The sequence below is a fragment of the Brachyhypopomus gauderio genome, chromosome 20, assembly GCF_052324685.1.
Source record: "Brachyhypopomus gauderio isolate BG-103 chromosome 20, BGAUD_0.2, whole genome shotgun sequence".
Taxonomy (NCBI): Eukaryota; Metazoa; Chordata; class Actinopteri; order Gymnotiformes; family Hypopomidae; genus Brachyhypopomus; species Brachyhypopomus gauderio.
This window is the reverse complement of record NC_135230.1, coordinates 6644830-6656464: the sequence shown is the minus strand read 5'-3', so window position 1 is coordinate 6656464 and position 11635 is coordinate 6644830. Positions and strand designations below refer to the sequence as shown.

The window sequence follows — 11635 nt, the reverse complement described above, 5'->3', positions numbered from 1 at the left end:
TCCCCATTTTTGCCTTGTTCTGTGCCCGGTTTTGTTCTGTTCCCTGTCTCTGTACGTGATACCGTCATTGTTCATGTGCCCATGCCCGTTGCTATATCTGGTGTTGTTGTTTCTGTCCCTGTACCCATGTTTGTTCCTAGAGTTGTCACCCATTTTGCTCCTGTTCATGTGTCTGTAGTTTTGAATATATTTGCCTCTGTCTCTTCCTCGTTCCTTGTCCACAGTACTGTTCCCCGTCCGGATCCTGCTTCCCCGGTGTCTTGCCCTGTCCAGTCCCCAGAGGTCCCGTTTTCCTGTCCCCCTCAACCTGTTTCAGCTCCTGTGTTTGTGTCTCCTAGCCCTCTGTCCCCTGAGCCTTCTTTTTTTCCTCGGTTCCAGTTGCATTCCCCTCAGTGCATTCTCCCCAGCCCCCAGCTTGTTCTTTGTTTCCTGGTTTAGTTCCTCCTGTGCATCTGTGCTTGTTTTTTTTTGAGTTCGGTTGCGTGCCTCGGAGCGGCACGCCTTGGAGGGGGGTTCTGTCAGTCCTGCCTCCCTCCAGTCAGTCATGTCTCTGTTTGTACTCTTATTTTGAAATTCATTGAGTCTGGTTTCAGTGTGTTCCTGTTCACTCCTTGTTTGTAACCCTGCCCCCCATTAGTGTTCCCAGGTGTTTGTACTTGGTTTCCCTTGATTTCCCCTGTATTTTAATCCTGGTTTCTGTGTAGTCGGTGCTGGTCTTTATAGTGGTAACATCTCTGTGGTTCATAGTTCTGTCCAGTGATTTCTGTATGTAAGTCTGTTATTGTTGGTTTTGGTTAACAGTATTAAATATGAATGACTCTCTCATGGATTTGACCCTTACCTGTTTATATGACCCTGATTTTGGATTGCCCTTCAAAACATCTTGCTCTGCTCAGCACATGCGTCCGCCTCCTCACTTCCAGCTGCCACAAACGTTACACTAAGCGGCTGCACCAACTGTGCTCACCAAGAAAGCCACACTGCCACAGTAAACACCCCACATAGGGCACAACCTGGACGCTGGAGTGGCCCACGCCTTGACCACAAACAAACAAATAAAAATAACCAGATACTAGCGATGCTCGGCTGATTTTCGCGTTTAAGTCCATGATAAATCCTATTTATCTGCGTTCCATTAAGAATGCCTTTCATAGTTATGCGTGAACGCGCTTCTGTCTGGGTCAACCTACTCAGAGTTGAGCGACCCTGATTACTTTAACTCCGATCAGCTGTTTTGGAACCGAAAACTCAGAGATTAGCCCTATCCGGACGGGATTAGTTTCTCAGGGGGTCCTGGGGTAATTTTCTCTTTTACGGGGGGTCCTCTGTGATTTTAATCCCGTCCGGAACGAGCATGTCCGTGTTTTTCTCAGACGTCCTCAGAGAAAATTACAGGCGGAATTACCTACTGTTTTTCGCTGTACTCCGTGGTCGTCTGGTAATTTTAGTCCCGTCCGGATCCACATGTCTGAGTTTATACATGCAGACATCACCTCGCGTTTAATAAAACAGCTATATGTCCACTGCCACGCACCGTAGTTACACGTTGGGCGCGCGTTTTCACGGAGATCCACGTAAAGACAGCGGCGAGCGAAAATGGATTTACTGGATTTTTTAATGGATTTATTTTATTTTATTTAACGGATTTATTTAGCTATTTACATTCATTAGCGATTTTTTATAATGTGTTTTCTGTATTGGTTTAACAAAATAGCTTAACTTAAACGGAGATCTTAAATGCTGAACTGAACAGTAGTAAAGTTAAAAGTTAAAAAGGAATCATCAGAGTTGGCAGTGTGACATTATTAAACATGCTATCACGTGACAAGGCGATGTCATGTGACCGAGAAAGCCAAAAACTCACGGGTCCTCCTGTTTTTTCAATTGCTGTCCGGATGCAAGAGTTTTATCACTGAGTACAAGGGTGAAATATTTTTCACAGACGTCCCCCTGAAAAACTAATCCCGTCCGGATAGGGCTTATGTCAGATCGGGGTAAGATAACTCAGAGTTCAGGGTTAAGTTTAGAGTTTGTTAAACCCGCTTTCTGGAATACCCCCCAGGTCTCACTATTCTCAGCATGTGTGTCCACCTCCAAATCACTCAGCGCCACTTGCTTTACAGAAGAGATCAAAACTAAAATGTGAAATATTACAAATTCGGTATTTTCCATTCAGTACGCTAGCAAATATTTTCAAAAATCAAAAAAGTCTTAAGCTTGTGAACAGCCCCTGAATTACATAATTAGCTTAAGTATACAAATGTTGTTTAGATTCATAGTTTAGCATTCTGATTGAAGGGAGGCAACATTTATGTGAACACAAATCCTCAGTGTGCCACATCATTCAACACCATTCATTAAGCTTCATGTGACATACAAGTGTTGAGGGACTAATGACTGAGTTCAAATTCAGCATCCCTTCATTCTGATGGACACCATGATGACTCTAACCAGTGTGTGTGATATAGAATTCCTGTCACATCCAACATGACATTGTAACCATTGTGTCTATAAGCCATGACAACATTTGTTTGGAGCAACATAAAGACCCCGTACCTCGGTCAGGTAGGACCAGTCAATCAAAACAAAAAAAAGAACATCTTTGGGAAAGTAATATTTATATAGACACAACAACAGTGCACTGAATGAAAGACATAATACCAGTAGGTGGTGGACCATACTAAGTTATTTACATTTGGAATGCACTTTGTGAGCACACAAACTTTCCTCTGTTTCAAATGGTCATGACACACTCATCAATCACACTTTAAGTGTACAAACAAACTCTGGTCCTCATGTTTAGGTTCAACCCTTCAAAACGATGAGTGGTCTATGCTCATATTGAGAAACTCCCCAAGGTGTTTGATGGATGCTGAATTATGCACTTAAAAAGTGCCTGTAAAGCCACCAGCAAACAGACAAGATGAACATTAAGCATTGAAATTCATGATGGCCAAATGGATCATTGCTAAATCTTTATTCATTTATATTTTTGATGCAAAACCAGCTTTTGATTAGGGCTTTGATGACAGGAAAGACACCTCAATAATGGCTGGTTGTTTACACACAGAGTAGTGATGGTGATCACAGGGTATATCGTTCCAGAGGACTTCATCTGGGGAATTACAGAATTTCTATTAGATATAGGCATAACTTTTGCAAAAACCAATATTCATGTATCCATTGCTAAATGATAATAAAATGTAGAAAGAAATTAGGTGTATTGGCATGTGTTGCAAACTGTGCGTTATTTCAGAAAACAGATGGTTGTGGCTTTACCTCCGAAGTTCATTTCTGCACAATGCTCAACATTTTTTTGATTATTTGGTTCCCCAGAATGCCATGCATCGAAGACATACTTGGTACCATCACTCCACAGCCAAAAAAAATTCTGAAAAAAATAAAAATAAAATAATAATAATAAATAATGAATAAATAAAATCAATTTGATAATTAGTAAAAAATATTTTCATTAAGCTGGTAAAATGAAAAAAACATTTTGTATTAGTGGCAAAAAAGTCTTTACTTGGAATTAAATATTTATGTTGTTTATTTAACTACTTCATTTATTAACTACATAATTATCTACTTTACAACAATGCAACTACAGCAGTGTAACTACAATAATGTAACTACACTCTACATGTTATGTCAACTCATGATTTAGTTGTATCAGTTTGTTGCATCATCTTTAATTATTCACTGTCACTGCTTTTTATCATTTTTTTCGATCCTGCAACATCTATTTCCACATCCACTACATCAATTTCCTCTGTCGTTAGGAACAGGTTGTGAACTTAAAGGAGGTCGACTACCTGAAGTCCATCGTGGAGGCCGATCCAGGTTCGTGTGTATCTGTCAGTCTGTCTCTTTGTGAAGAGCTTGAGGAAATTTTGTGTTTCTTTGTTGTGCACAGATGCAAGGTTGCCACCCAATGACTGGCAGTTTTGCTGATGAAATGAAGAGAAGCAATCAAAGGAATGTTTTCACTTTAACTATGAGTTGTACAGCCCTATATTGAAGCGTATATGAGTCATACAGCCCAATACTGAAGTGTGTATGTGTCGTACAGCCCTACACTGAAGTGTATGTGTCGTACAGCCCTATACTGAAGTGTATGTGTCGTACAGCCCTATACTGAAGTGTGTATGTGTCGTACAGCCCTACACTGAAGTGTATGTGTCGTACAGCCCTATACTGAAGTGTATGTGTCGTACAGCCCTACACTGAAGTGTGTATATGGATACCTCTGCTTCGAGCCACGTCTTGGCCACAGCTATGTATTTAAAGCATTGTTCTCCAAATTTCTCCCAACCATTGCGACATGTTATTTGAGCTGGAACTGTAATAACACAAAAAGCAATTACGCTTACATTATCAGCATCAGTAAATGGAAAATGTGTTTTTTTTTCACCATATTGGACTTACCTGTCTCATATCCATTCACAGCCAAGATACAGAGAACAAAAACCAGGAATACCTGCATCTTCTATGAAAACTTTGAAAATACACAGATACAGTGAATGATTACAGTTGGCAGTAACATATAAATACAGTTCAAAGCCAGTAATATAAGAAATCATACCAGGGTAGTCTACAACACAGCAAGGTGGTATTCCTGCTCCTTTGGTGAAAAGGTTTACCAACTGAAACAAGGCACTTCATTTTATACCCTGGCGTTCACTTGTAACTGTATAGTCAGCACTGCAATACAGCAGTGAAAAAAAACACATTGAAAGGTTTTATGTCCATATAAGGTAAATATTTTCTCACGCCTGAAAGTAATTTGTTAGCACCAGCGGTCCAATGTGAGACTGTATATTAACTTCCTCTCCTTTCTCCCACCTAGCGTAGTACGCTGTGGCTAGTGTTCTAGTTCTAGTGTTCAAGTGTTCCAGTGTTCAGGTTTTCTAGTGTTCAAGTGTTCTACTGCTCTGCAATGTGCCAACAGCATGTCAAAACATGTTCATTTAAAGTTCAATATGCAAATAAGTTATAAGAATGAATGTGACATACTATAAGAATGATGAGAATTATAATCATAGAAGATGTTTGGATAAGTCCTTTCCGAGGTTATACCAAGCACTCAGTGACCCAGCTGTTCGGTTAAGTTGAGCGACGACATATGAGCGGGCCCGATCCGGACCGCTGTACACTTGGTCGAGTAATCCAGGCCTTCGTGGACTTAGACAGGTGTGCTCATTTGCCAGTCTTTAGGAATGCCAGTAGCTTGTATTAATTTCTTCTGAAGACAGAACTAATCCTAACTACAAACAAACGCGGGGGGAAGATAACTTCGCGATACGTGTAACGTTTGTGGCAGCTGGAAGTGAGGAGGCGGACGCATGTGCTGAGCAGAGCAAGGTGTTTTGAAGGGCAATCCAAAATCAGGGTCTTATAAACAGGTAAGGGTCAAATCCATGAGAGAGTCATTCATATTTAATACTGTTAACCAAAACCAACAATAACAGACTTACATACAGAAATCACTGGACAGAACTATGAACCACAGAGATGTTACCAATATAAAGACCAGCACCGACTACACAGAAACCAGGATTAAAATACAGGGGAAATTAAGGGAAACCAAGTACAAACACCTGGGAACACTAATGGGGGGCAGGGTTACAAACAAGGAGTGAACAGGAACACACTGAAACCAGACTCAATGAATTTCAAAATAAGAGTACAAACAGAGACATGACTGACTGGAGGGAGGCAGGACTGACACTTAGTGTGGTTACAAGTATTTGGTGTAGTAGAATTAGCGTTTGTGGTAATTTGGGAATAAACACTGTGGGTGGTACATAGCCTTGGCCACGGGGTTTTTAGTCTGTGCAGTACTACTTAGTCTTTGTAATAGCTTAACTAGCTTGTCCCCCAATTAAATGTTTATTTTTATAACAAAGTTTGTATATTTTTATATTTGAATCATACACGGATCCTGGCCATCTGGCTTCAACATTTGTGATGAGGTGGGAAGCATCACATATGATCTTGATGGGGAGAACGGTCAGTTCAATTCAATTCAACTTTATTGTCAGTATGCTGAAACAGGGTTGTACAGCACAACAAAACACTTTTAGGCTAGGCCTCAGTGCAATTACATACTGCAAAATATCACAGCAGCAATTACATACAACATAGTGCAGGACAACATAGTGCAAGCCAGGCAGTAGACATTAAATAAGCAAGGTTAAAAAAATGCAAAATAGATAACAGTATAAGGTATGAAATATAAAAATATAAGTAGGCCTACAGTATGTACAGTGTGTGTGTGAGTGGGTGTGAGGTAGGTAAATGGGACAGGGATAAAGTGCATGGTGCATGGTGCCAAAGGGCTGGTGGACTGGTCTCTGGACTGGTGGCAAATCTGAGATATAGTCAGGGGGAGGGAAGTCTATATATGTCCAGTTTGAGGGGAAGTGGCTGGTGACAATAGCTAAGTTATTTTTGTTACTATTAAAGATAAGTACATTGTTCATTACGTATTATAAAGGTTAGTACCTGTACATTAATGCTATGGATGGATTTTCTGTTTATGTAATCGCCTTCATGTTCTAATGGTGCTGGAATAGGTAGCATATGTAGGTTCCATCAATGCAGCCAATCACTCTAGGAAATCCTTAAAATGTAAATGGAATGAAGTTTGTTATATACTGCTTCTCCTTTGCTTAATTTCTTTATTGTCCGTGTGAATTAAAGACAAACCAACGATGTTGTGGAATTCCTCTTTGATGTCCATAACTGGCTTATGCCCAGGAAACACCACAAAACTGGGCACTAGTCAATTTAATACCAGACATAGTTTTCGGACAGACCGACATACAGTAGCTTTGCTGACAGATCCCGCATCTCCTACACTATAAAAAAAACTTCCACTAGCAAAAAACGATGTATAACAATCTGGAGAAAATTTAGGGCTGATCCACGATGTGTAATATTTGAAATGTGATGCTTAATAATTTTATTGATGTAAGTAATGGATTGTGCTGAAAAACGATAACGTTCATTAAAAAATAATCCGAAAATGATAGGCCTATGTCTATTCGGGGTTTATAAGGCGTTCCCGACAAAGAGCTTCGGCGAATAAACTGAGCTTCAATATCCACATGATCTTCTGTCACGTAGGGCAACGCCCCCTCTCGTAGCTGTCACTCTGGGTTCCCTCATGTCCGTGTTCCCTGCCTGTTTGTCCCGCCCTGCTCGTTTGTCTTCGTGTTTCCTTGTTTGTTACCACGCCCAGTGTCATTACCATCACCTGTCCCTAGTTAGTTTCTATGTATAAAGTCCCGTCATTCCCCAGTCGTGTCATCCGTGATTTTGTCTACTTCGTGCCTTATGCTTTGTATACCTGTTCTTCGTGAGTATTGTTTCCGCTACTAGAGTACCTGCCTGTTCCGTGTTTCCCCCGTCGTGTTTGGTTTATCTGTCCGAGTATGTCTGTTGTCATTTCTTGTATGGACTGCCTTCCCGATATGACCTGCGCCCGGTATTACGACTCTGCTTTTGGTATTCCCCGTATTAAATCTCGCTCATCTCTGCAATTGTGTCCGTCTCCTCGCTCCGTGGCGCGAGCCACGTTACATAATCACGGATCTATCCAGGACACAGCGAGAGAGCGAGACTCCGGTGAGTTTAGTCGCTGTAACGAGTTGTTGGCTGCTTCCGTGCAGTTTAACTCTCATGTGTTACAGCGCGAACGAGCCGGAGACAGGAATACCCCTGGCGCTGTGGGAACACGGAAGTCTCGACGCGCACCAACGAAAGCCCAGTCACTTTCGGTTTCGACTGGCTTTCGCGTCGAGACTCCTATTGAGCGCTACGTGTCTGCCCGGCTTGGCGAACACCACAGGCGTGAGCAACCTGTGGTGCAAGCAGCGGGCAGACGGAATGAGCGCACAGACGAGCGTTGGCTAAACCCTCGGTTTGCTCTCGGTGGCCACTGCGAGCTCCCGACGCCTCGGAGGAGGCGGAGCCGTCGCAGAGAGAGCAACCGAGAGGCTTCTGTGTCTGTGTGTTCTTCCAGGCTCAACCCGGACACCGAGGAGGAGGACTTAACATCGCTGATCCCGCCGGCTACTCCACAGGACACCCCCATGTATTTTTTGGGGGGGAGTACAAGCCACGTCGGCTTGGCGGACACGCCCCCCGATGACGACAGTATGGTGGCTCCGCCCCCCGAGGACGTCGGCTTGGAGGACACGCCCCCCGATGACGTCAGTATAGTGGCTCCGCCCCCCGAGGACGTCGGCTTGGCGGACACGCCCCCCGATGACGTCAGTATGGTGGCTCCGCCCCCCGAGGACGTCGGCTTGGCGGACACGCCCCCCGATGACGTCAGTATGGTGGCTCCGCCCCCCGAGGACGTCGGCTTGGCGGTTCCGCCCCCCGAGGACGTCGGCTTGGCGGTTCCGCCCCCCGAGGACGTCGGCTTGGCGGTTCCGCCCCCCGAGGACGTCGGCTTGGCGGTTCCGCCCCCCGAGAACGTCGGCTTGGTGGCTCCGCCCCCCGAGTGCATCTCCTCACCTCGGATTCCTGTCCCCGCTGCCCGTAGGCAGTTCATACCTGTGCCTGTCCCCGCTACCCGTCGGCAGTTCGTGCCTGTTCCTGTCCCCGCGACCCTGGAGGGGTCGTCCACGCCGGTTCCTGTCCCCGCGACCCTGGAGGGGTCGTCCACGCCGGCTCCTGTTCCCGCTGCCCGCCAGCGGACCCTGCCTGTTCCCGCTGCCCGCCAGCGGACCCTGCCTGTTCCCGCTGCCCGCCAGCGGACCCTGCCTGTTCCCGCTGCCCGCCAGCGGACCCTGCCTGTTCCCGCTGCCCGCCAGCGGACCCTGCCTGTTCCCGCTGCCCGCCAGCGGACCCTGCCTGTGCCCGCTGCCTGCCGCCCGGCCGCGCCTGTGCCCGCTGCCTGCCGCCCGGCCGCGCCTGTGCCCGCTGCCTGCCGCCCGGCCGCGCCTGTGCCCGCTGCCCGCCGCCCGGCCGCGCCTGTGCCCGCTGCCCGCCGCCCGGCCGCGCCTGTGCCCGCTGCCCGCCGCCCGGCCGCGCCTGTGCCCCAAGAGACTGTGCTGCCCCCTGTTGGGCATGGACTTTGTGTTCCCCCTGCTCCGCCATGTGCCTCCTATGTTCCGTTGCCCGTGTTCCCCTTGCTCCCTGGTCCCGTCCCTGGTTTTGTTTTGGTCCCTGTCCCCGTGGTTGTGTCTGTTCGTGTCCATGTTCCTGTTCCTGTGTCTGTTTCCTGTGGTGTCGTCTCTGTCCCGGTCTCCGTGTCTGTTCCCCAAGTTGTTACCCACCTTGTTCCTGTCCCCGTCACCATCGTCCAGGCCGTGTTTGCCTCAGTGTTTACCTCTGCCCTGTCCCCTGGCCCCGCTCCAGTGTCTGTCCCCAGTCCTGTCCGGTCCGGTCCTGCTCCTGTGCCTCGCCCTGGCCCTGTCCTGCCCCCCTGTGTCCCGTGTCATGCCGTGTCCCGGCCCAGCTCTTGGCCTGTCTCCCTGTCTCCAGTCCCTGCCGTGTCCCAGGTCCCCCGTCCTATTTTGTCTGGTCCTGTCCCTCCGGTCTGTCCTGTGTCCGCTGTCCCTGTCCTGTCTGCCCTTGCGTGCCCCGGTGTGGCACGCTTTGAGGGGGGGTTCTGTCACGTAGGGCAACGCCCCCTCTCGTAGCTGTCACTCTGGGTTCCCTCATGTCCGTGTTCCCTGCCTGTTTGTCCCGCCCTGCTCGTTTGTCTTCGTGTTTCCTTGTTTGTTACCACGCCCAGTGTCATTACCATCACCTGTCCCTAGTTAGTTTCTATGTATAAAGTCCCGTCATTCCCCAGTCGTGTCATCCGTGATTTTGTCTACTTCGTGCCTTATGCTTTGTATACCTGTTCTTCGTGAGTATTGTTTCCGCTACTAGAGTACCTGCCTGTTCCGTGTTTCCCCCGTCGTGTTTGGTTTATCTGTCCGAGTATGTCTGTTGTCATTTCTTGTATGGACTGCCTTCCCGATATGACCTGCGCCCGGTATTACGACTCTGCTTTTGGTATTCCCCGTATTAAATCTCGCTCATCTCTGCAATTGTGTCCGTCTCCTCGCTCCGTGGCGCGAGCCACGTTACATCTTCGAGGAAAGGACACGTCATGATGATGTGTTTGTAACTCTGGGTCAGGTCCAAGTTAACCTGCCAGCGAGCAGGTTAGCTTCAGAGCATAAGTTGCTATAGTAACTGACTCAGGTTCTCTTTAAACTTGATTTCTGGAAAACGGAAATGGAAAACCTCGAGTTTCCGTGAGTTCTGAGTTAAGTTACCCGGTTTTCACGCTTAACCTGCTACTTGGAATACCCCCCTGTTCAGGGCAAATTCAGATAAATTGTTGTTTACACAGTCCAGGGTAGAAAAGCCATGATGTCCAGATAGAGAGATACCACTAACATGAATCACTGGGTTAGACGTTTACAAGAATTACCATAAACACAATAGTCACATAACCATAAACCATTATAATAGGCTAGAAATATCAGTATATAAAAGACATGTACATATCATACAACAAAGACCAGCAACTAGAGACCAAACATAGGGATTACATACACAACACTGTTAAGGAACTCAATTAGGGACACACAAACCAAAGCACATGGAACATGACAGCATGGTGGCTTGGTGGTTAGCACGTTTGCCTCTCAGCACTGGGGTCTTGGGTTCAAGCCCCTATCTGAGTGGAGTTTCCATGTTCTCCCCGTGTTTGCGTGGGTTTCCTCCGGGGTCTCTGGTTTCCTCCCACAGTCCAAAAACATGGAGGTTAGGTAAATTGGCAGTCCCAGACAAATTCTCCCTGAGTGTGTGTCTGTGTCTCTCTGTTCAATAAAAAGCAGTTGTCTGAGTGTGTGTGCATGAATGTGTGTGTGCTTGTATGCCCAGTGGTGGATGGTGCTCTGCCACTAGGGTCTGTCCTCTCTCCCCTTCCTGCACCCCATTCAGTCCCCCAGGGGGTGTGGCTTCCGGTAGAGATTACGCTGTGCGCAATTGGCTGCCGCTTCTCGCCTGTGTGTGTGTGATTGGTTGTCTGTGACTTGTACCTGTGTTAAATTGTAAAGCGCTTTGGGAATTTGGAAAGGCGCTATATGAATGGAACATTCATTCATTCATTCATGACAACAAATACATGATTGACAGGTGAACGCAATCTTGACAGGAAGGGGCGGAGCCGTGTGACACCTTCATAGACACAATATTCCCTGTTCTTCTATGATTAACAGTCCTTGAAGGGCATATATATTTAAAAAAGACAAAACACATGAATATATATTGAAAAATGACACTAGAAAATACATTTTCATCACAGAACAAGTTTCAGCAGTCCACTGTGGTGAGTCTGATATTGTTTCCTTCCGACACTGTGAGAAGGTGACAAGCGATCCATCCTGGGCCAGCCACCTACTGCCTGACCGGATGAGCCTACACCATGATAGACATTATTACATCTTTTCCTTTTCTTTATTTATTTCTGTCTAAATTGTTGTTGTTGTTGTTGTCATGGTAACCAGTGTCAGCCAGAGGAGGATGGGTTCCCCCCCTGAGTCTTGGTTCCTCTCAAGGTTTCTTCCTCATGCAAAAAATCTAGGGAGTTTTTTCTTGCCACTGTCGCCCTTGGCTT

General features: G+C 46.4%; 1 protein-coding gene across 1 annotated transcript; it reads right to left on the bottom strand.

Moving 5' to 3' along the window:
- Window positions 1-2962: 2962 nt before the first annotated feature.
- LOC143484472 (galactose-specific lectin nattectin-like) lies at window positions 2963-5803 on the bottom strand. The gene is made up of 6 exons (XM_076983206.1): window positions 4586-5803; window positions 4429-4498; window positions 4248-4342; window positions 3816-3950; window positions 3280-3391; window positions 2963-3115 (listed from the first exon to the last, which is right to left on the bottom strand). Exons 2-6 carry the CDS (start codon window positions 4484-4486, stop codon window positions 3015-3017), a joined length of 501 nt encoding a protein of 166 aa, XP_076839321.1. The 5' UTR covers window positions 4487-4498; window positions 4586-5803; the 3' UTR covers window positions 2963-3014.
- Window positions 5804-11635: the final 5832 nt, after the last annotated feature.